At 31.7% G+C, this 26,059-nt stretch overlaps 2 protein-coding genes across 2 annotated transcripts in view; one reads left to right on the top strand and one right to left on the bottom strand.

Moving 5' to 3' along the window:
* LOC121122875 (uncharacterized) overlaps window positions 1–26,059 on the top strand; it is a 60,606-nt gene that overhangs the window by 20,959 nt on the left and 13,588 nt on the right. Inside the window, exons 2-3 of the mRNA XM_071890803.1 lie at window positions 744–1,323; window positions 1,861–2,138. Coding sequence (XP_071746904.1) covers window positions 778–1,323; window positions 1,861–1,938 — 624 coding nt within the window. The 5' untranslated portion in view covers window positions 744–777 and the 3' untranslated portion in view covers window positions 1,939–2,138. The remainder of the gene's footprint in view (window positions 1–743; window positions 1,324–1,860; window positions 2,139–26,059) is intronic.
* Window positions 14,154–16,900, bottom strand: LOC121122983 (hatching enzyme 1.2). Its single transcript, XM_040718062.2, has 5 exons — window positions 16,760–16,900; window positions 16,373–16,692; window positions 15,373–15,653; window positions 14,359–14,483; window positions 14,154–14,301 (listed from the first exon to the last, which is right to left on the bottom strand). The coding sequence occupies exons 1-5, from the start codon at window positions 16,821–16,823 to the stop codon at window positions 14,195–14,197; spliced, it is 897 nt and encodes a 298-aa protein (XP_040573996.1). The 5' UTR covers window positions 16,824–16,900; the 3' UTR covers window positions 14,154–14,194.

Raw genomic sequence — 26,059 nt, 5'->3', positions numbered from 1 at the left:
TCATCACGAAGGGTTTCCTGACTGCTCCTGGAGAGGGTCTAAGGTCCTTGCCGACTTTCGACATCATGGAGACATTGTAAATTGGTTTCTTCGAGGCTGCTCCCAGATGGCCTTCTGCAATCTCAATCCTCATCTTTTACTGTGTGCTCATGGTGGTGACTAGGACAATGTTTTTCGTAGAAATAGTTAGCTAATTATGTGTTCTTCAAAATTGAGCATCGGAACATTGTAAAAAAAAAAAAGAAAGAAGACTTATAACCTCTCAAAATTGGGACAATACAGATGAGTAAATAATAACGGCTGTCCCGGTGGTTTGTTCGTTATAAGCCTGCACAGATTTTCCCAATTTATCTCAAAATGTCCTGAGTCAAAATAGTTTAAGGAATACAAAAAAAAAAAAAAAAAAAAAACTTTTTTATTACACTATTTATCGAAATGGGGACTCAACTTATATTTTCCCTTCATTTTCTTTAATTTTGCAGGTTGTACTCAATTTTTTATTTTTGTTTTTATTATTTATATTCATTTCCCCCCCTCCCCCCCACCAACTTTTATTATCTTCATTTCACAAGCCAAGGAATCCTTTGATATCTCTCTTTTTATCCCCCTCCCCTCATTTTAAGTAGCAGGAGTAGTCATGACGTTTCTGGGCAATTTATATACTTTTTTTTCAACGTTTTTTGGTCTTATTTCTTTCCTGATTCTCCCTTCAACCTTATTACATAACATTATCATCATTTCAGAGAATGGAAAGTCCCTCTATGAAACCCATTCGATATGTCCTCTAACACTCAATTACTCGACTCGGATTTGGTGAACGAATGGTCTGAATTGCTCATCAATGAACAAGAGCTAGCAGCCTCCTCCGCACACCTGACCCATCATCACCACTCCCATCACACTCGCCAGTCTCACATTCAACACCAGAAACAAATCCTTGAAAAGGGATGCTTCATTCCACCCAATCTTTCCTCATCTTGCATTAAACAACAGAAACATCTCTCTGCATCCTCACCTGTGGAAAATGGCATTCCTTCCACTCCACCTCCCTCGTGCACTCCCAATCATTTGCACTCTAATAATCATAGTGCTACGCTCAACAATGGTTCAACACCGATGACAAATTGGATCGAGCTCAAAAGCTCCACAAAGAACAAAGCACCCCCCCATTCCTATAGAGTCACTGGACTCTCTAAAAAGCAAAGAGACGATTGTGCACAAATCCATTCGCCCAGCACCTGCCATTCCACCCTATGCACGAAAGAAATACGAGGAGGAATCCTCCGAGGGATCCCCCATCATCACAAAACAACCACTCCCAAGGTAACCCAAAATATACTGTTGTGTTAGTCCTTGATAATTCGGCCCAGTCCAGACCATTAATATCATTAATTGTCTGGACTGGTCCTTCGTAATCTCACTACTAGAACTGATTAAAAAAGTTGAATGTCCTCATCATGGGCCAAAATTTATAAGTTTTAGCTCTGATATGCAGGACTTTACTGGAACGGACCGAGACTGAACTGGGCAAGAGTGCAAGAGTCTTTAGTCCTAAATATGGACTGATACAAAACTATCAAAATAAATCTAGTGTCCAGTGCTTCTCAAACTTTTGACTTGCATCTTCATTTAGTTATTTAGTTTAAATATACTTACAGAAAATCCATTCTTTAGTCACATTCTACCCTGGATACAAATTCTACAGGCTCCTTTATGAAGTGCCCACAGCCTGTAGGTGTGGTTCCACATCTCAATTTTTAAAACCATCCCTGTTAATAGTTTGAGAAGCTCTGTTTTATCCCTCCTGTAAAAATAAACAATGTAATAATATAGTTAAAATAACTTCAATATATTTTACAGACCCGGCTCCGTTTCACGAGGGCTCCAAGTAGAAGAGGAGGATCTGATAAAGTTTTCAGAGCCGGATATGCAATTTAATCTAGGACATAAGAGTCATTCAGAGGATTATTCCAAAATTGTTCATCATCGATCTTCATTAAATAGTGGTGGAAAACGCCGGCCCCCTGGGCAACCAGATATACCATCCCATAACGACAACAGCAAGTGTATTAGTACTAATAATAATCCTCTCAGTACTAAGGAAGTGAATGAGAAGAAAAAGTTGAATGGAATCATAGGTAAGTACTAACCACTTATTTAGTTAGGATAAGAGTTTTGTAAATCCTATACCTCAGACATGAGTACCTCATTCGTACACTCCAATAAAAAGTTGGTGAAGAAAAAACTTCTGAGCGTTTTTTCGCTTTACTATTAACGAAGTTAGGGTAATAAAGGGTTCCAAAAGGTTTTTTGGCTAGTCTTCAGTTCCAGGGTAATTGAATACGTGTCACAAGCCGCTCCAACTTGACAATTTCCATTATTTTATCAAGAGTTTCAAAGTCCATATTACCAGAACCAAACCGTTAGAACCAAGGCTTTGCTGTCGCATTCGACACTGTATTGGGTCCATAAACAACACATTTTTATTGGCAGCCTGCTCCGCCTTTTCACCTTGGTTGTAGTAGTGATCCTGAAGAATGTATCGAATTTTCTCTTTTTTTTACTTCCAAAACACACAAACTTGCCACATTAAAGACAAAACTGTAAATAAACTTTTTTAAGTGTAAATTTAACCTTTCAGCTTACTTTTTTATGCAATATATTAATCGTGAGAGATAGCTCAGATATGAGATAAAGACATCTAGCGAAAAACACTCAGAACTTTTTACTTAACACATTATATATATAAAGAGTGGCCAACGAAACTTTTTTTTTTTTTGATATCGCTATAAAAAAAGATGGATAGATATTTTTCAATATTTTTTATCTTATTTGAAAGCCTCAACATTCTGGTTAATGATGAAACACCACTTCATTCATATGGCCACCGTGGGTGGTCTTACAGTAGCCCATTCTGTCGACCCAATTTTTCAATACATTTTTGATTGTGTGAGCTTCAATAGCTCCAATTTCGTGTTTCAAATCGTAAATCGTCTCGAGATGGTTGGCGTAACATTTATTCTTGACGATTCTCCACAAAAAATAGTCCAACGGAGTCAAATAGCAGCTACGAGGTGGCCAGTTGACGTTGCCGTTTCGGCTTATGATGCGATTGTCGAAGATAGTACGTAAAAGATCCACTGTAACGTTGGCTGTGTGGCACGTAGAGCCGTCTGGTTGGAACCAAATGTCGTCGATGTCTTTCTTTTCTATTTGGGGAAACAAAAATCTTCCAACATGGCCCGATAGCGCTCACCATTGACCGTAACGGCAGCTACTTGCTCGTTTTTTCGCTTTCGGCAACAGCAGCAATGCTTTCGATTGAGTGCACTGGAAGAACACGGGAACGCGTCGTGTTATCCATTAGCGAACCAGTTTCGCGCACACGCTTCACAAATTTATCCACATACTGCCTGGAAGGCGCTTTATTTCGACCGACGTAATTTTCTTGCAGTTTCGTTTGAGGACTCTCCATTTTGGAAGTAAGTCTTCGGTATTTCCCAATTTTTTCCGTCCGTAAACTTAACCATTTCGTAAGCTGGAGATCTTTTACAAAATATTAAACACAATAAGAATGTTACTACAGCTGTCAGACGTCAAAAAAGTGTTAGTTTAAAATGCAACCGCTAGATGGGCCAATAACTTTTCATTCCAATGGTGCTCCGTAATTTTGTATTCAACTATTTCCCACGTCATGATTGATTGAAGGTGCTAAGGGAATTAGGAAGAAGATTAGCGAGTTTGTCTTATGATGTATCTTCAATATATTTATGGCCCAAGAAGGAACATGGCAAGTTAGCAATGGCAATGACAATAAATAAATTAAAATGGTCAAACATTTGAATAAATTACTTTATATTTACCAAAAACAGTATTTTCACATGGTATAGATTATATGTAACACTTTCAAGAGTGCCAAAAGAAAGTGCAGGTTTGATAAGATTTACAACAAATGGACATAAAACAACAAAAAATGTTGTATGCAAGGAGATTTTACAATAGAAATTTACCTATTATATAATTATATTTTAGAGTAAATCGTTTTAGTTTAAAATTTTAACATAAACAAACTAAATATAAATAAAATCTTATTAATTTTTCATCGGCTATCTTTAAGATACCGTGTTTGTCCTTCTAAATTATTTAAAATAATGTATGCCAGACAAAAAAAATTGTAAAATTCAATATTGATATGGTACTTACTTGATATGTAATCCGTTCTTATAATACTATAAAATTTAAATAATCGGAAATTAAACAATATATATTCAGTAATCTTTTTAATTATAAGTTTGAATAATAAATAACGAAAAGTTTTGAGTCTAGCTATCCAATTCGAAAACACTCACCCGATGCAAAATTATGAGCTTCTAATGTATGAACATATAGGCACAGTATGAGCCAAGTCATCAACAGCTACAAAGGTTCTTGTTTAGCTCAATATGTAGTTTTCATCCTTTTTTATCATAATATTAAAAGATAATGTCTTTTTAAATGAGTGGCATGGCAATTCAAGTTGTCGGCAAAAAAAGCCCTTATTTGCTCGTCTTTGTCAGGGATGGAAAATATATAGAGAGCGTAGAATATCAATTATTCCCTTGAAGAAACATCTAATTGGTGGAGGATGATTCATGGAGATTGTGTCAAGATGAACCAGAATCTCTTGTACATCTTATAACGAAATGTGATGCTCTAGAAAGCGTGGGGAGAAATATATGGGGTCCACTGGTCGTTTTGGAGATGTTTTTATAGAAGTTTGTGATTTTGACAGTAATGGCAAACTGACGTGAAATGACGTTATTTTATGTTTTGGTTTGGAAGTGGTGTTTATTTTAAGCCTTTTATATAAGTGTTCCCTTTGGGATTTTATTTTATTTGTAACTTTGTGATGATTGCAGTTTGATATGAAATATACCTCAAATTCTTGGGTATATGCTATACGCTTAATGTTCCTGTATTAAAATGTACTTTCCGTGACCTTGGAGCGGCTGTGTCGTTGGATATGCTCCGGGGATAAGAATAGAAAAAATAAATAAAAAAATGCAACATCTGGGATGTATACTGCACTATACATGGAGTCAATATAATTCAAAACACCGCGTTTCGCGAAATCCGCAGTGAATGAAACCGCGTTAAGGTGGAATCCCATGTAGTTTTAATTTTATAAAATATTCTATCAATATTTAATTTTAAGGGTAAACGCACATTTCTCACTACTCTAACGCATGATAGCAACTGACTATATTTTCAAAAAAAAACTTTAAAATCTGGCCTCTAGAATGAAACCATGCCCACAAGGCTACTACTTAGACATCCTGATTGTCACGCATTATCAAAAAGGAAGTTATGTTGTTGCACTCTGTATATGTAAGATAATTAGTTACATTTACAATGTACAAATTATATACAAAATAAGTTAACAAGGATTTAGAAAGTTCCCTTTTTATTTCCTGCCCAGAAAGGAAATGACTAATATCCAATATTCAACTCAACATATAATTTACGTAAAGCTAAATAATATTATTCAAACATTCCTCTCGCTACAAAATTCTAATTTATATATCCCTTACTCACTTAATTATAAATTATTTGGTAATTTTTGACAAAATTATACAGAGCACGGAGAGGAAACTTGCAATGGGATTTAATAACCATTTCATACCGTTATTTTTAATTATGACGTAGTGTAGAGTGTAGAAATATCGGAGCAGTAACAAAAAAGGTAACACATGTGCGATGTCCTCTGCGCAGGTAAGTCCCGAGAAGGCTGCTGCGGCTGTTGAAGAACTAAAACTTCTACAGCAACAATACGACTGAATTCATCTGGACTCGAGTTCCAAACTTTGAGCTGAACAGGGCATTCATTCCAGGCATATGAGGAATGAGATGATAATTAATATTCCATTGAGTCATTAATTAAAGGATATTCAACAATGTGGGTAACATATGAAGGAATATGCTAATGAGAAATCATGTAATTCCACGAAACCCAAGAGATTCTTTTCTCCAATACCGTTGTTGAACTCTATCGCCTGTCATCGCAGATTGTTATTTATCTGATCTCTCATTCCAATCCTTTGTTTATTACTGAACATTAGACGAAATTTTTGTAGTCGGTTTGAACTTGAACATTGTATGACTAGGAACGTGTTTCCCGTAGGATAAATGCGCCTTTCCGGTCTACCCCAAAAAAATACCTCTTTAAAATGAACGTGGTATTTAAAACAATATTGCTATCTGATGCGTACTCTGGAAAATAACCTACGCTCATGACTTTTTCATACAACTCTAATAAAATAGGTGCTAGGTGAAGGATATATTTTTTATAAAATTCAAAAGTAAAACCAGATGGGCCTGGAGTCTTACAAGTTTTTGCATTAATTCTAACTGAATTTATTATTTCTTGAGTTGTTATATGATTTTCAATAAGGTTGTTATCGTCAGCTGGGATAACAAAGTTATTATCAAGATCGCTTCTAATGTACTCACAAAAATCAGAGCTTTTGCAAGTATATCTTGAACATTTGCTTATTATATTGCAATCGGAACAATGGTATAGGGTAGAGTAAAATTTTAGGATCTTCAGTTATTTCGCCATCACGTAACATAATTGACATCTCCTTCTCCTTATTTCTTCTCTTTTCAAGTTGAACGCATTGTAGCCTTGACCTAGACAAGTCCACGATGTTGTTCATTTTCAATTTTATTCTGGATGCTAAATCGGATATGCAATAGATTTGATCCAGTTTGTATTTTTTTTTTTTTCATAATCAGATGGATCCTGCCTATTTATCTTTTCGATAGTATTTATGTTTCTAGCTCTAATAGCGGCTTCTCTGGCACCAGCTTGCCTGCAGACATTCTTTATACTTTTCGGCATTTTTTGTACTTCGGTGAAGACATCTCCTCCAGTTATGACCTCGCATCTAGTGGTTTCTATAAGTTCAATGATTTTATTATATACTCTTTGCTCATTCATTATCGAAGAGTTTAGCTTCCATATCTTTTTGTTCTTAATGTTCAGATTAAGAGCTGGGGTCCATTTGAATACACGGTGCTTTATGATCCGATAATTTTGTAATATTTGAAGGATTTCTCTTGGATACCGTTGTAGAAAGGAAGGTCGATCCTTGATGATACAGGTCTAGAAAGGTTGCAAGGTACAATATAAATAACGGCGTGTCGAGTGTAAATATGCGATCAGAATTTTCTGATGTTTTGAAATTAGAATCTTTCTCTATTTTTAAGAACAAAAATGTTTGAAGATTTTTGAGTTGTGGTTATTTATTGATTCTTGATAATCTCTATGAAAAATAAATGAATATTTATCTTCATATTATAACACATCTATAATTATATTTGCAATTATAAAAGAACTACCTCGTGGTTTTAGCACTCTTTTCGATGACACAGTACGTTTGCAATACTGAATGATGATAAGTAAGAAGTTTGGATCCCCCCTCCCCATTTCAATTAAAAATTCCATTGATTAAAGTAGTCAACAAATGTCTTCCCCTGTATTTAGTTTGTTTCTGATTGCTTTTACATGGAAAATAAAAGGAATATCCTTTATAGCCCAAAATTTATGACTTTATGGTCAACAAAGTGCAATATGTTATATAAAAATCAATAAGCTTTGATAGATAAATGATGATACACAAATATTTATACAAGCAACAAATCTTAAAGTACTTTTAAAATGTTTATTTTTTAAGTACTCTTTTTTAATAAAAGAATTATCATTTTAATCAAAAATGAGTAAATTTTAGGACCCCCCGAATTATAGATAAACTTCTTGGGATCCAGGGGGTGTCCGAAAGACTATTTTGGAGGGCTTCCTGCTGACCCCCCCTGGGGTCAATATAGACCACTTTGGGAGTAAGTGCTCCATATGAACACTGTTACATTTCTCCTTGCTTGGTACTTTCACAATTTAAATAAATATGATTTTTTGAACCACTCTGTAGAAATAGGAATAATGACATGTTATAAAAGTTTCCATTTCAAACATAACGAACTAGAAAAGGGTATCTTCTATTGATTTTGGTTCAATTAAATTATGTTTTTTTTAACAGTCAAATGTTTATATACGTATATTTGGTTGAGGAAAAGTAAAAATAATATAAAAAAAAGTATTTATTTCAATGTTTTACAAGAAGTGTTACAATTATCCAATTAAAGCCAAGTATGCTCATATCTGTTCGATAACTTGTTGCCAACGAGAATCGTACTTCCTATTGGCAAAAAAACTCGGACAATCAATTTTCATAGGCTTCTATTGAGGCCAAATGTGTACCTCAAGTGTGTTGGCCATAGACAGGAGGAGGTGGTAGTCATTTAATGCAAGGTCCGGACGGTGGGGTTCATGCATCCCATCTCCTGACGCGTCATCAAAGATGGTTGCTGTCTGGTGTTGTCTTGATGAAACCAGATCTCTCTCCTATTGGAGTTTTTTCTTGTATCCAGCCTTCTGATAATGGTTTAAAAATATTTTTATGATCAATAATCAGCTCCTGGGCGGCAATACTACGATATTGTCCCTGATTTTGTAGATATTTTCGACGACAGTGGTGACTGTGCGTGGTGCATCATTAACCTCCGCTACACCAGAACGAAATAGCCCAAATAACTGCTGTGCAACACGAACCGAAAGAGTATCGGCCCCGTATACATCACAATTTTTTTTTGGTCGCTTTAGAGGCGTTTTTCCCTTTCAGGTAGTAAAAATGTAATATATGGCGAATTCCTTCATTTGACACTCCATACTCGACGCACGATAAGTCACGATTGAACCGCACAAGCGCAACACCTTCTAAAAATTGTATATAGTATATACTCACACCTTTATAACCCTTTATCGTATGATCTGATGTGACCAATACTTAACAAGATAAACTTAGTTTTAAAAAATGTGTGGGAAATAGGAAATTACTTTTTCCCCAACCTATGAATAAAATATTATATTATTATTGGCTAGACAGAAAGAATTTTATTTTTTCAATTGACTAATTAATATCCTTTTGAAAATACAAACAATGTACATTATGCATACATACATATATGATTAGTGAAGAAAGGCCTTAATATGCACGTGGGAGTAGTGAAAAGGTTTATTTGGCATGTGTCAATGTATGAAATTACAATTGATAGTATTAATAAAAAAGGAATAGAAAAAATGATCCATTAGTTCTCCAATAGATGGCTTTAGTAATGGGTATCTTGCGTTGCACCAGTATAATCTGTTTACGTTAGATGGTGTTAGAAAGATAAGATTTTGTACTAAAATTAGGAATGATAAAAACCGTGGTCGGAAAACTGCCCTGGAGAAAATTGCCAGTTAGGAAAATTGCCTGTATTTTGTAAAAACTTCATCATGAGAGTTCATAAATTCACTGTATATTATTTATGACATATATCTGAACCTATTTGTTTGTTCCATCCTCCAAGGGAGACCTTCAAATGTGAGTAATGCAATATATATTTTCAACAGAAATAAGTTAGATACTCTAAACTTTCCAAAAAAGAAAACAAAAAAGTAATTTAAAATTGAGTGTACTCATTGATAGGATTTCATCATTGATATGACTATTGAAATACACATAATGTTATTTGCATGCAACGTAGCATCCATAAGAAAGGATGACAGCTGTCAATCTACTAAGTTTTTAGCATTTAAATAATTCATTCTATTCCTTTTAGTGTCCATGAGGTGTTTAAACACCCCCATCGCACAAAAGTTTATTTTATTGTCAGCTGTGGATATTTTTGCTTCTTTTCTCTTAATCGCTGTTTTAACGTTGATTGATTTAATTATAATTTGCTTTTGCTCAGCTTTTAAGAATTCTTGAACAATAAAGTCATAGTTAATAAGAATTGACCCAGAATTAAAGGACTACCAACTGATTTGGGGCCTTTTTAGGTTTCTTTTTGTTCAAAAGTTTGGTTAGTATACTATAAAGGTAACGACGTATCATGGGATTAGATTAAAAAAATACTTTTGCATTAAAAAAATAAAGTTAGGCATACTTCTTTTTATTTAATTACACTTTATAAGAGAAAGTTAGGGGATATGTCTCAAAAATTGGGGACTTAAAGATAAAATTTTTGTCATACAAAATAGCATTTTAGTAAAAGAAACATATGTTATTTAACCTCTGGAAAGATACTAGACATGCAACCTCCTCGATAGAGCCTTAAAAATAAATAATAAATAATTATTCCATTAAATAACTATTGTAGAAAATAAAAATTAATTCACCCTTAACCCGTCGGTACCTTTATAGAATCACACAACCTTTCCTCCAAAACGAAACGGGAAAAAAGGCCCAAAATCATCTGGTAGTTAGCCAAATAAGTCAATCATACCAACTGCCATTTATCTCTTATATACTCCCAGACTATCACTGTCATATTATTTCTTCAACATTTGGAAAAGGAATTAGATGTTATTAAAATCTAAATAGTATTTCACTCGATATTGTATTGTAATATTGCTTACTAATATTGCATTAAACTAGCAGTTATTCGCTTGTGTTTGTGTAGGATAACCAGGCTTGTGAGCAATCAGGAAAAAAATTGCGATCAGAAATTCAATGCTATAAAGTGATATAAAGATCAGGCCTATTTGCGATCCGTGATCCGATCAATTTAATTGCAATCATATTCAAATATACCATTTCTTTAAACCTATATATATACATATATTTTAAAAATGGTAATTTTAAGTGAATCTCTTACCCTAAACCCTTCTCTCTCTCCTCAGTTATTGCTGTTCCTAAAAAATCATACTTATAAATGTAGGCCAAAATCCGTTCCCATGACAAGTATAAGAATCGAGACCAAGTCAAGACCGAAGTTATAAAGTTTGAGCGAAAATCAAGACCAAGGCCAGTATTTTAGTTCGAGAGCAAGACCGAGTGTATTGGACCCAATACCAAGACTACAACTTTGATGTATCGAGACTGAGACGAGACCAAAACCATAAACAAGCAATCTCAAGACAAAGAACGGTCTCGAGAACCACTGCACTATTCCATGATATATAACTTTGTACAAATTGATGGGATCACTATTTTTTTTGTTATTTCGGTTGCAATATAGCAATATCAAGATCGGGACCGATTTGGATATTGCAATCAGCGATATAATATTGCCATATCGCAATTGATTGCCGCCTAGAAAAAAACTCCGATCAACAAGCCTGATGATAGCCCAAATTTATTCATATAAATAATAAAATGTCCAATATATACATTTATTAAATAAACGACGAGGGATCAACATGGAACTGTATTCCTGTCCTTGTTGGTAAACAGTGTATAGAATAATGTATTACTTTGTTTATTTATCAAGAAGAATGAATTATGAAATAGCCATGATATATCAAGAAAGAGGAGGGAATCGACAGTTGACAGCAAAATACATAGGGATTTTGTGTTATTTCATTTATAGGAGGTGAAACTTGAATGAGTCCTCTAAAAGCAATTATCCAGTATGATTCAACTCTGACGAAGAAAGAGCTAATTTTTTATAAAGTATTTAATTCTATTCCTTTCAAATCTAACTTGTAATCCCAGATTTCCTGTATTAGTGAGTACCTCTTATTAAACTTCATCGAAGGAAGACATTTTTGATGGAATATCTATGACATACAGATTAGATTGGCGTAGCTCATTTCTCTTGGATTGGAAAAGATGCTACTTTAAGGAACCACGCGTATTATATTTTCCCTTTTCCAGAATGTCAATGATGATTATTCCTTGGGAATCCAAAAGACAGTCGTCATTATGTTTTCGGCCAATTCATGGATTCAAACGAGTGCCAGACAGAAAGAAATAGACAGATCTGACTGAAAGTTGGTGTGTGTTCTTCCAAAAGATGCTACTAACTAAAAATAACCTCGATACGCGCCAGGTGTGCAATTTCTCTGACTTTACACGGACTTTTCAAACGATCCTCTTACACAAATACTACTCTACAAATCAATCACTCATTTATGATTGAACATACACCCCGGGATGAGTTGTCATCATTTATATTACTGCCTACTTATTTGAGGGTTTGTGGTAAGCCTTTCCGTTAGAATACTTAACTTCAACATTTCTTACTAATCCATCAGAACTAACAATCCTAGAGGCGAATACTTTTGCAGTTGATGTCGTCATCTATGACTAGAAAAGTCACCTTCCAAAAATTCCTTACCTTGGTCTTCCATTTAGATCTTAATAGTACATTCAAGACGTATTTTTTCATCCAGTGGAGATGGTAAATCCTGTTATCAGCATCGAGGGTGTGAGAGCAAGATCTTCCACGTTGGAAGATAGTGCTGAAAAAGGTCTACTATTTATCACAGATTCGACTTCGATTAAGCAGTCCATAACTGCTCTAGAGATAAACCAACCAAAAAAAAAAATTATATATTAACAGAAAAGAATTTTTTTTCAAAAAATTTCAAAAATCCAGTTTTTAACAGAAAATTAAACTTCTTGGAAAAAAGTTACAAAAATCCACAATTATACACAGAAATTAAATTTTTCAATTTTTTGGAAAAAAATTGAAAAATCAACAGCTATTCACGAAAAATTAAATAGTTCATGACGGAAAATTAAATTTTTTGAAAAATAAATTAAAAAATGATTTTTCAAATATTAAATTTTTTGAAAAAAAAATTCAAAAATCCAGTTTTTCCAAAAATTAATTTTAAATTTTTTGGCAATAAATGTCAAATATCTACAGCTATTTACGAAAAATTAAAAAGTTATAGACAGAAAATTAAATTTTTTGAAAAAAAAATTCTAAAAACCACAGTTATTCACAGGAATTTTAAAATTTAAAAAAATAATTTCTAATATCCACAGCTAATAACACAAAATCAAATTTTTTGAAAAAAATTCAAAAAATCATAGTTATTCACAGAAAAATGAATTTTTAAATATTTAATTTTCTAGTAAAAAGCAAATATTCCTTAATTTGGGGGATCAGCCCCTCCAACCCATGCCCTGCGGACGCTCCTGATGCCTTACACTGTCCTTGAATATTGCATGATGGATCGGTAATCATAACTAAGTCATAAGTTATACCAAATAAATATTAATAAATTATAGTTCTTCCATTAAATAACAATGGTAGAATAGAAGAATTAATTCCTCTTGAAAAGTGTTGAATCATTAACGCAGAGCCTTATCCCATTTTTCAATTAAAAAACCTCATTTGTGATCTAAACAATTAATCATGGAGCGCCTTGTGAAATATTTTGTGGGAAAAATTCTTATATTATTATCTATGAGGGTTTGAACGACTGTTTGACCAATGTGACTAAAAATAATCACACGACTTGATGCCATGTTTTACGTCTAGGAAGAATAATTACTGTCTATGCTAAATTAATATTTATTTATATCTACATGAGAAAAAAATATAATGAATGCTCGTAAACAAAAAATCTTGGAAAAAAATTTGAAAAATCCATTTCTGGAAAATTTAATTTTTGTAAAAAATCTTCAAAAATTCATAGGTATTGACAAAAGTTAAATTTTTTGAAAAAAAAAAATCAAAATCCACAGCTGTACATACAAAATTATATTTTTTGGAAAAAATTCCAAGTTAAATTTTTTTGGAAAAAAATTGGAAAACATTAAAATTTTTAGAGAAAAATTACAGAAATCCATAGTTATCCCCAGAAATTTAAAAAAATTCGAAAAATTGAGAAACTTATATATTTTTGGGGAAAAAATTTCAAGTATTAAATTTTTTGCTTTGTTGCATTATCTGACCGAATGACCTTTTTTTAAGAAAATAAATCTTTCAAAAAAAAACAATTTTACATCTATTTTTGTGTAAATGTATTGCTACAGAACTTCCACCCTCCCCACTCCCTTGCAGACAGCACCTCTCCCGCCCCTCCCCACCCCCTTGCAGACGTTCCTGCAGTCTAAGCTCACTTTAAATATCCCTCTTTTGTTTAGCTAATTTGTCCTTTTGAGAAGAGTTATCGGGTCTGCTGCAAAAAACAATATGAATTGAATAGGAAATATCTACTATAAAATACGTAAAGGGGGGTAATATACATATTTATTAATAAATCAAATATACCATCTATTTAAATATCCCAATAATCATAATTTGACTATTGTAATAAAATTAGATACTCAATATTTTTAAATGCATTTTTATTGTCATTGGTTATTTAAATTTTTTAACAGACATTACAAGTTTTGTTGCAAATTCTTCTTATGTATGAGGATCGACTGCACCACCGTCTATAGAATCGACAATATCTATTTTGATCCCTGCAACTCGTTCCTAGAGAATAGTGATTTTGATTATAGGACATCTTGGATATGAATATGACTTAAATACCTCCAGTGCATTGATATGCCTTATTCAGTTTCTGAATATCCAATGATGTCATTCCAACTCTGTTTCCTAAGATACTTCCCCCAGCACGGGTGGCAGTCAAAGTGGGTCGTCCGTTTCTTGAGAAACTATAGTTTGGAGAGTAAATAAAGGAATTAGGTACCTTAGTTGTTTAATCAAATTAGAAATGCCCAGGGCGTCCGTAAGATTATTTTTTGGCTTGGTTTTTGTAATCTTTTTGAAAATATAATTCTGAAAATTAATATTTGTAGGTAAAAAATTTAAGAAAGTAAATTGCTTGCAAATTTTTTTTTATATATATACAGAAAAGGATTTTTTTTCAAAACTCCATAGTTTTTAACAGAAAATTAAATTTCTTGGAAAAAAATTACCACTATTCACGAAAAATGAAATAGTTAATGACAGTTAATATTTTTTTTTCCAAAAAAATTAAAAAATGAATTTTCAAATATCAATTTTTTTGGAAAAAAATTCAAAAATCCACAGTTATTCTAAAAATTAAATTTTTAAATTTTTTGGAAAAAATTTCAATAATTAATTTAAATTTTTTGGCAATAAATTTCAAATATCCACAGCTATTTACGAAAAATTAAATAGTTATTGACAGAAAATTAAATTTTTCTAAAAAAAAATTACAAAAATCCACACTTATTCACAGAAATTAAATTTTTTAAATTTTTTGGAAAAAAATTTCAAATATCCAGCTAGTCAAGAAAAATTAAATAGTTAATGACAAAAATTAATTTTTTTGGAAAAAAAAATTAATTTTCAAATAGTAAATTATTTGAAAAAATTTCAAAATTCCACAGTTATTCCGAAAATTAACGCAAAATTAAATTTTAAAATTCATAGTTATTAACAGAAAATTTAATTTTTTGGAAAAAAGTTCAAAAATGAATTTTCAAATATTTAATTTTCTAGTAAAAAGCAAAAATTCCTTAATTTGGGGGATCAGCCCCTTTAGCCCATGCCCTGTGGACGCTCTTGATGCCTTACGCTGTCCTTGAATATTGCATGATGGATCGGTAATCATAATTAAGTCCTAAAGTTGTGGATGTCATTCCATTGTAGCAATTAGAGTAGGGTGCAAGCCTTCTAAAGTTACAAAGTGCTATACTTTCTCCAGATGCACGAGCTCGAGCAAATTGATAATATCGGTTAATTGTTGGAATGATATTATTCCAGCTCACTAGAATAAATCGATCCCTATCTGGGCGATTTTGTTCATGTAGAAAACCAAGTGCATGAAGTAACTCATGAATAATTGTGCCTTGACCCTGAAATACAATAATAAATAATGAATATAAGGAGTTTTAATTTCGTGAGCAACATATATTTGGACCAAAGAAGGGCAACTGACGTCCTGGGAGCTGCACACGAACCTCGTCCTCACTCAGTGGGGCCACCAAATAGATCAATAATAATTATTAAAAAAAACCAAAAACCTTCAAATTATACTGTTGACCGATAGAGGGCGCCATACACAAACACTAGCAGAGACAAAGAGAGAAAAATTGAGCGAGAAAATCCCACTTTTCAGGCCAAACCACAGGTACATTGGGTTCAATTAATGTGTAAAAAAAATCAAATATAAAAATTTTTGAAAAAAAAAATTGAAATGTTAATTTTTTCGAAAAAAAAACTCCAAAAATTCATAGCTTTTTATAAAAAATTAATTTTTTTAACATCAAATTTATTAAATACATTTTTTTGAAAAAAAATTACAAATAGTACATTTTTTGTGAAAGGATTTCAAAAATCTATAGCTGTTCACAGAAAATTAAATTTTAAATTTTTTGAAAATAAAATCTATTAAAAAGTAAAAATTCTTTTATTTGGGTGAGCCCCTCCAACCTACCTCCTGGGGATACCCCTGTTTCTTTTCTTAGCGAAATATTAGACTATACTAAACAGGATAAAATGTAATAAAGATATGAGACGAAACAAAACGAAACGCACACTATTGGTACACATTAACAAATGTTGTACTACTTACCATGCAGCCTCTTCTAGATAAATTCACAACAAGTGTCGCTCTATTTTGATTAAATCCTAATGCCGACGCAAAACAACCATCCCTATCATTTCTAAATTGAACAAAGTTCCTTTGACTGCTTCGAGGTACAAATCTAACACAAGACCGTGCTTGAATTGTATTCATCGCTCTTTGAATCAAGGACCTTTCGTTGGATGTAAAACTTGGCCCGAATGTAAAGGGTACTTGCTTATTTGGCCAGAGATTGTTGCTCCCAAAAACAAAATTTCTGGACATCATTTCAGCCTTATTGTGCTTGTCAAGCATAATTTTGCAGCCATCTTTGAAATTGAAAAAAAAAAACAATATTAATTTGTATACACATTATCAAACCTTTCGAATTCAAACCTTCAGCCTGGTAAGGCGGAATGAGGATGGAAGCAACAGTCAGGAGTAAAAGATATGTAATCATATTTCTTGTTCTATCTTAAATGAGAAATATCTGAGTATTTATAGGATTATATCCTCTCCTAAAGGTAACAGATGTATTAAAGACTCTTAAAACATAGGTATAAATTATCACAGACGAGCAATACACTAAATTCTTACATTCAATTAAGGATTTTTTTAACAAATGAAAGAAATTTGCTCATTTAAAATAAAGCAAAATGCAAATTTCAAAATTAATTTTTATAATTAGTAAATAACACAAGGTGTATATGTACCTTTTGAGCAACAAAATGAATCAATCAGGACTGTGGGAAGCTCTTTAATAGTGTTCTGCATTCTTTCGTCGAATGCCCTTTTGTGACAATACTTGAAGAGTCTTTGAAGATGTATTTGACAGAGCACAACATTAGGGAACTTATAGCCACAATTATATTTGGGGTTTCATGGCCGCCTAAAGGATTATATTTTACTTGGATTTTGGAATTTTTTGGGGAAAAAATTCCAAAAATCTATAGTTATTCACAGAAATTATCAAAAATACATAGCTACTCAGGGGAAATTTAATTTTTTCGAAATTTTTTTCAAAATCAATAAGCTATTCACAGAAAATGAAATTTTTTGTAAAAAAAAATGCAAAAATACATAGCTACTCAAAGAAAATTTAACTTTTTCGAATTTTTTTTCAAAAATCAATAGTTATTCACAGAAAATGAAATTTTTTGTTAAAAAAAAGTGAAAAATGTAATTTTTTGGAAAAAAATTCAAAAATCCACGGCTATTCGCAAAAATTTGAAATATTTTGGGAAAACATTTCAAGAATTAGATTTCAAATATTAAATTTTTTGGAAAAGGTCTTCTTTCTTTATATGTGAGGCGATAATATAAAAGCATGCTGGGATTTTTGTTATGAAACCGAGAAAAACGCATTATAAGTTTTTGACTTCAATGAAAAACGGAAGAGGATTATTTAATGAGTCAAATACAATATTAAACCACTGAAAGTTGTCCAGCAAGTTATTAATATGATTGATATTTGTTTCAATTTTTATATGAACACAAGTTCAGTCAATTTGATCGTCCGGTATTTAAACTTTAAATCAAATGTTGATATCATCAATATAATCAATTTCAGTTGGTGAGGCCAGTTCTTAAGCAGCTAATCCCTGATTTCTTTTTGTTATTCACGTCTTGACGCTTTTATGATCATTGATAGTAAATAACCGATTTTTATGATGTTCAGTAATCCTTAAAAACCGCTCCTAATACCTTTATCACTAATTTTAATTAATAAAAGTTATAGTACTCAGATCAACGGATACGTTTATCATACTGTCGTAATATTGAGAAAAAGTATCCCAGCTTGCTTTTATGTTATCGCCACAAATATGATCTTTTTATAATAAAGTATTCTTCATTGTAGTCTTTTACATTTTTACAAAATTATATCAAACGCCAGGCCTCCAATTAACAGAAAGGCCTGTGGCAAGTTCCCACTCTCAAAACCGCCATGGATATACGTCTCACTCTCAAAACCGGTATGGAAATACGTCTAATTTTTGATATGTATGAGTTTTGGAATCCAGAATTTGAGCAGTCTGGCAATGTTTTGGCTCAAAAACTTTATGAGGGCATTCGCAAAAGGTATAATCAATAGTTTGGTCCTTGATGACTTGAATTTAATTATATATTCAAGTATAAGGTAATTTCACTTTATAATTTAGTCAAGAATAGCTCTTTCATAATTCGTATCTAGATAGGTCTTATTACACTCGTATTCTTGAATATGAATCATCCCAAAAGATTCATAGTTTCATGTTTCTCAATTATTAACAGATGTAACTCTTTATATCAAATGCATATATGATATTAATACACCATTCAATCTAGGATTAAGTGATATATACAGAATGTATTTACGTATAATTGAGATTGATTTGAAAAGGATAATTTAAGGTAAGATAAAGCAACATCATAACTCATAAGTCAATATCAAATAATGACTGTACTACGCAATAAAATAAGAACAAACTAACAAAACGATCAATCCTGCAATATGACAAAAAGATCAATTTTATTGTCAAAAAACCCCTACTTAAATCCGATCACAATCATTCTGTTCAAGCACACTTTTCTTCGCGACGAGTAATTGTTACCGGCAAAGTATGGAAATCCGGCAAACTATATAAAAAACGACATTTTATACATTACTCAAGTATTAAGTAAAATGCCGGCCTCACATGTCGACAAAGTATAAAATACATTTAAGTTACAGACTATAAATAACAGTACAATACAAAAATGCGTAGTTATTGTGCATTGAGCGCGTGGACTTATTTCCCGTAATCAATAATATATTTCGATTACATAGTCATCGAGCTGATATGAACTAAAACATTTGAATTGGACAAAAGGTGATTTCTTTCAAATATCATATTAATTGCCCTAAACCTTCAGATTTAAATATATTCGAAGATGCAAGAAGGGGAATTACCGCACAAATTGAGGTTTCTTGTGTTTGGTGTATCAGAAAAATAAGACAAAGAAACCAGATAATTGCAAAAATAAGACAACTCCCCCGTCCTGTTTATATGGAACTTGTGCAATATATTTATTCTCATTATTTATATAAAAAATATTCCATCTACATTTTCCCCCATAGTTTCTAGTGCCCGTATATTGGAAGACAGTGTAGTGCTAAAGATAGTATTTCTCTTTCTAAAATTAGATACCAAATGTTAATTGATGAAGTGAAAAAAGATAAGGCAGGCATTAGGAAAACACCAAGACTATAGTGGCTTCTTAAACATTATAAAGTAATGATAGTCGGGCATAAGACCAAATTAATATATCCTTTGAAAGAAAATTCGAGTAATATTCTGTTTTATATCTGAGACTCTGAGTTATTTTTCATTCTGGATAAGACCCATTTGGCTATCGGTGGAAGAGACAGAATGTTGAAGGAACTTGCTGTCTCAAAAATACAAGAACATTACACGTTATGATGTTAAACTATTTCTTCAACTATGTGAGGCCTACCAGACAAAAAAGGTGCCCAAAGGTTTGCCAAGGATTTGCCAAATGTATGTGCAATACAAAATACCAATAATAATAGGTGCCTTTGCACAAAAAAAAAAGTTAATTGCAATTCAGAATATCAATACTTAGGAAAAGAATAAAAAAATTCGTTCATTATATAGTTTACCTGACACCTCAGACATTAAATAGGTATTCTATATAATGCCTAGTTATACATATTGCCAGTAACATATGCACTATCAACTTAGATTTTTTGAGGAAAAAATTGTAGAATTTTTTTTTGGTAGCTACCTCTTCTGTACTTGTCTTGTTGTCAACTGGTAATTATTATATAGAGAATATTTATTCATTATTTGACATTGCATTGACAACCTTATCAAAAGAAGTATCAATGACAGAGTATAAAATTACACAAATTATAAACGAAGGCTCTTGATTGATTCATGAATAAAATCCAAATCCTTTCTAACACCTTTTTTGAGTCCATAATACATACAGTTGGCTCCTTAAATAATACAAGAGTCAACTTATGAAAATTCATGAAAACATATGAAAGGGAAAAACAGTACATCTTTGTACTGTTTTCAAAATATCCATTTTGAGGTACATCTAAACACGTCACTAAATTATTTGACGTATACAAATTTATCTTCCCTTTCCAAAATTAACCTTCTGAATTCAATTAAAACTCTGAATTTACAGAATGGAATATGGTTTGCAGACAAAACTATTGAGAAAAGAGAGGCATATTATCTTTCAGAGTCTAGAACCATTTTATATGGGTTGGCCAATCACAAAAGAGACACACAAGTAATAAAGAAATCACTAATGAAATCTCCATAGCTCATGGACAGCACGCTTGGGAGTTATTCTCTTCAACTTGATGTGTGTACGTTCGCACCCAGTGATTCCTAGAGAAAGAAATATACTATATGTATATGGATTTCACCCAAAGATTCCTAGGTCAGAATAGGGTAATTGTTATACGATAATGTTTACTTATATTTAATCAGTTCAATCAGGGGTGAGGCTTTAAGTGTCCAAATTATATAATTATCCATATAGGCCATAGATCACAAATTATACCTTATAAATTTAATTAATCTAAATATGATTGAGATGAGTTATTTCTGTTTGATATACATTAAAGACACTGATCTATGAAATAGTTTTCTTAGAGTAGGAGACGTAGCAGAGTTGGCTTAAGAAGAAAATGTTTCAAGAACATCAATACATGAGCAGTGGATGGAGGATAAGAACTTTTCCCGTTGCTCACTTGGGCTTTCAGTCGATTATACTGTCGTTATATTTATTATTATTAATAACTATGTAGAAATATACGATGATTCCGTATAAGATCTGGGGGAATTTATTAAGGCTCTGAGCTCATTGGATCTGAGCCCCTTGGACTGAGAGAGAGTTCAATAAATCTGTACATAAAGATGTTGATTCCTTGCGGTCTTCCATTGTTTGTGAATCCTATAGGTCAAATTGTTAACCTTATTTAAACTAACCCACCAGATAAAATTAAATTAGTGAAGTTCCATCTGTTTTCCATCTATTAATGTATTAATTTTCACTTTGAGCTTTCTACTATAAATATCTATACATACACTATAAAATACTATATATTTATAAAACTATAAAAATCAGGTTTATTTAAACCCCGCTTTTTTGGAATTGTTAATCTAAAGAATGAATTTTGTTTTCTTTAGCCGTTGTCATTATTATTTAATTCCTGAGGAATGAACTTCATTTTCTAATACATTAAGATTCAATTGTTTTTTTTAAATTGTTTTGAATAGTTCATCTGACTGTAGTTGCTGAAATTTATGTTCTAGTTACGCTTCTGACAATCTTCATGAGGTGGAGCTTGATTTTTCGATTTTTTTGAAAAATAAAATTTTAAAAATTGAAAAATTAATTTTTTTTGTGAAAGATTATATTTTTTTGAAAAATCCTTTTCTAAGATCTATAATCATTCCCAAAAAATTAATATTTTTTGAAAAAATATTTTAAATATTACATTTTTTTGGAAAAAATTTCAGAAATCTATAGCTATTCTCAAAAAATTCAATTTTTTGGGGAAAAAAATCCAAAATACACAGATGTTCATCAAAAATTTCAAATGATAAATTTTTTTCCAAAGTCTCTATCTATTCACAGAAAATATCAAAAATTTACAATAATTAACAAAAATTAAATTTTTCGGAAAAAATTTCAAATATAACATTTTCTAGTTAAAAGCAAAAATCCCTAATTATAGTGGGCTACTGCCCCTCTACCCCTGCGGAAAATGTCTGGTCTCCCTCCCAACAGGATACTCCTTGCCATCTTCCTAGTTAAAAGCAAAAAATCCCTAATTATAGGGGGCTACTGCCCCTCCCCTCCACCCCTGCGGACAACTCTGGTCTCCCCCCCCCAATAGTGTACTCCTTGCTATCTTCCTCATGGAGCAAACAAGATTTCTTCCGAATCTTGTTATACGCATCCTTGCTTAGTGATCCAGTGGTCCTCACACTTATTTTTCTTCTCTTGTCTAGCATCCTTGTAACAGTATTAGTCTCCTCCGACAGTTTTCTTCTTTTTTTTGTTTTCCAAATGGTTCTCCTGCTGACCAAACGACGTTTGCGATATTTTTTACACATAATCATCCATTTTCATAATGGCCATCCTTTTGTTTCAGCATCCATTGTGGCCAATAAGTGAAACATCTTGTAATTTACACACAGCCTCGAAAAACGAGCGTTTATTAGTGTTGGATCCGTCTAAAAAAATTGAAATGACTACCTAATAAAATTTGTCAGTCCTAGGACCGGTCCTTTTGGGTGTATTGTAGAAACTTCTAGAGCTGAAATGACGTAATTATTACTAACTACATCATTTTAATCGCTGGAGTTACATCATCATAATTCATAATCTCTGTCAAAGAGTCATGATACCTGTAGCAGATGTGTGACAATAAATGTATAATTAAACATTCTAGCTATCATTCATGATATTCTTAGTTCTTATATTCTTCAATCCTAGTTATGAGTGAAGGAAATAAAAAAATAGCTAAAACCGGTGTACTGAAAGACAGATGTATCAGTCCTTAGGACCAATGAATGGTAAAAAAGATCGGTTTGATACCAAAAAAAGAGACTTAAAGTGGCGGAGAAAAAGACTGATAAGGCAATCAGTCCCCAGAGCCCCGATCTGAATCCTTTGGATTACTCTAGCTGGTGGGAATTCGAGTCCAAGGCATGCAAATCGTACCTTAAAAACATGTGATACTCAGAGAATCGATCTTGTTGTATGGAGAAAAACAAACTTGCCCTCCAGAGCTCATGAATTTCGCGTCAGATGAGAATGAAAACTACCCCCGACGTACGTAACTCAAAATTCTAAACAACTTTTATTTTATGTCTAAAGTCTGTATTTGCCTCCGTTTTTAAAATTAATATCATTGTTTTTCAAAGCTGGACGAACGGAAATACGACATACACATAAATTATTTTAATACTATGTACGATGGATATTGTCTTTATTATTCAACTCCTGAGGAGTGAAATTCTAAGAGCAGCTAATCCTACAAAACATTCTTCAAAATGTCAGGGTATTCATTTTTGGGATGCGGAGTCGCAACATAAAATGCCCGACTTCAGTATTTTGAATGTCACCGACTTCTACTCCAACACACATTAATATTTTTTTAATATTATGTTTTATAGACAGTATAAGTACTGTTGAGTCATTTAATTATAGACTTAATATATAGCTAAAGGCAGTTTATTAGTTATATGATTGTAGTTAATAATTGTTCCAGGCATAAAGAAAATGTTTGGAATATAAGATAATTAACTAAAGGAACAAGAAATGAAATGGATCAAAATCTATCTATTGCTAATACATTCATTCCTTTACGAACATAATTTATACACTCGTTACCTAAGAGCACAAACAACTTAGCAATGCAACGTTACACTTTACTCTGATGACATTGCCTATTCACTTGACTAAGCAATGGGCTATCATGGCTAGTGGCTATGCTCTATACAACATAATAATTGATATTTTGGAGATGTTTGGGAATAGTGATTATATAGACTATAGAGCACGTTTGAAATCTGTGAAGGAAAGTTAGAAATGAGTTAATTTAATAAGTGTAATAAATTAATAGAACTTAATCCCTATAATGTATAACCTTTTAGAAAATAACTTAACGAATACTCAATATAAGCCTTAGATTATGAATAAGTTTTGTTTGAATGAATTATAATAATTTTTTGTAGTCGGAGTTGGTAGAAATTTTCCGACTCCTGACTCCAACTCTTGACTATGCAGCCCTGCAAAATACACAGGATTTATATTCTTCATTCATAAAAGTGTAAATATGTACACAGGAGTGACGCATAATTAGTAGTGATAAAATTAGAGGAGTCCGCAGGATTATATTTTGGGAAAGGCTTGGTTTTTGGAATTTTTTGAAAAAAAATTCTATAAAAACAACTTCAAAAATTAATTTTTTGGAAAAAATTTAAAATATTAAATTTTTTGAAAAAAAAATCTAATATAAAATTTTGAAAAAAAATCAAAAATCCAGAGCTATTGACAAAAAATTTAAAAAATCAATAGCTAATATAAAAAAATTAAAGTTTTATAAAAATAAATTTAGGAATCAAAAGCTGTTCCCAAAAGATTAAATTTTTTGGAAAAAAACTTCAAATATTAATTTTTTGGAATAAAATTTAAAAAAATTAAATTTTTTGAAAAAAAAATCTAATATAAAATTTTGAAAAAAATCCACAGCTATTGACAAAAAATTGAAAAAATCAATAGCTAATATAAAAAAATCAATAGCTAATAAAAAGTTTTTAAAAAAATTTAGGAATCAAAAGCCGTTCCCATAAGATTAAATTTTTTCAAATATTAATGTTTTTGCATAAAAATCTTTTGAAAAAAAAATTAATATTTAACAATCCACAGCTATTGACAAAAAATTGAAAAAATCAATAGCTAATATCAAAAAATTAAAGTTTTATAAAAAAATTTTAGGAATCAAAAGCTGTTCCCAAAAGATTAAATTTTTTGGAAAAAAACTTCAAAAAGTATTAAATTTTTGAAAAAAATAATTATGCAAAATTATCTTCAGTATCTTTCAACGAATTCAAATAATATAATTATTCATTACCAATGAGGTATATTTTTGTATAATTTAAATAATTATCTACTCATCATGAATGGATCTCTTCGTTATTTCTATCCTGGAATTCCTTTTTCCAATGTAGGAGTCCACTCTACTCTCTTATGAAGCCTTGTAGTTTTTCTCCGAGGAATTTTTATCTAGTCGTCCCTCGTAGAATACGGAGTTCCGACTAGGACTAAGATCATCTTTTACGATGGATGATCAATTTAAAAGTATACCTCCTCTGGTCATAACTCTTGGAGAACATTAGAACATCTTAGGCTTTAAAAATTGTCAAAGTTAAATTGCATTTAAATTTCAAATTGTTGAGTATTTTAGTTTTATGGCTATAATTTCTCATTGTTGTAGTACTTAATTAACAAATTATTAATAATAATATATTTCACATCTAGAGCATTTCATCTGAATATGAAAGTAAATGGATCCCCTCATAGTTTCAACTGTTGAATATATTCATTGTTCTATATGGATGGATAGATTCCCACCAAAGGAAAAAAAGTAAACTCTACTCAAGTATGAAGCTGGGTTTTGTTTGGTTTTATTCTCCGGTTATTTTCATTCTGTTACATTCCCGTAATTATTGGACTTAAAGTATCTCTTGTTGAGGATTAAGTATATTAAGTGTACTTATTCATAAAGTAATTTTTGACCTTAATGAATGAACATCAATTTAAGCTAATGAAAAACCCTTTTATAAGTATAATTTGCCCCTCCATTTACTCAAATATTTTTGCAAGTTATTATTTAATATATTTAAATTTCATAAGTGTAGCTTATATATAATATTCATGTTCGGATAAAACCTAATATTTTACTTAATTATAATTATATATATCACATCAAGTCTTTTATTTTATTCAATTAGAATATTAGTATCTAGATTATGAATTGACATAAACTAAAAACTGTATTTTGTAATGAGTTTTTGCCTTTTTTTATAATTTGATCGAGGTGTGCGACCTCAAGATGACCTCGTAGGACCCTGCAATTTTGTATGGATAATTTTCATAACATATGACAATTTGTCTGAACTA

This window comes from Lepeophtheirus salmonis, chromosome 8 (genome assembly GCF_016086655.4).
Source record: "Lepeophtheirus salmonis chromosome 8, UVic_Lsal_1.4, whole genome shotgun sequence".
NCBI classification, from domain to species: domain Eukaryota; kingdom Metazoa; phylum Arthropoda; class Copepoda; order Siphonostomatoida; family Caligidae; genus Lepeophtheirus; species Lepeophtheirus salmonis.
This window is presented reverse-complemented; position numbering and strand designations above follow the sequence as displayed.

What these genes read in the sequence shown, in the direction of transcription:
- LOC121122983 (XM_040718062.2), bottom strand. Translation starts at nt 16,823, where the DNA reads ATGATTACATATCTTTTACTCCTGACTGTTGCTTCCATCCTCATTCCG. An exon ending in TATCTAGAAGAGGCTGCATG is followed by an intron (nt 15,654 to 16,372) that starts GTAAGTAGTACA and finishes ATTGTATTTCAG; the next exon opens with GGTCAAGGCACAATTATTCA. An exon ending in GGCATATCAATGCACTGGAG is followed by an intron (nt 14,302 to 14,358) that starts GTATTTAAGTCA and finishes ACTATTCTCTAG; the next exon opens with GAACGAGTTGCAGGGATCAA.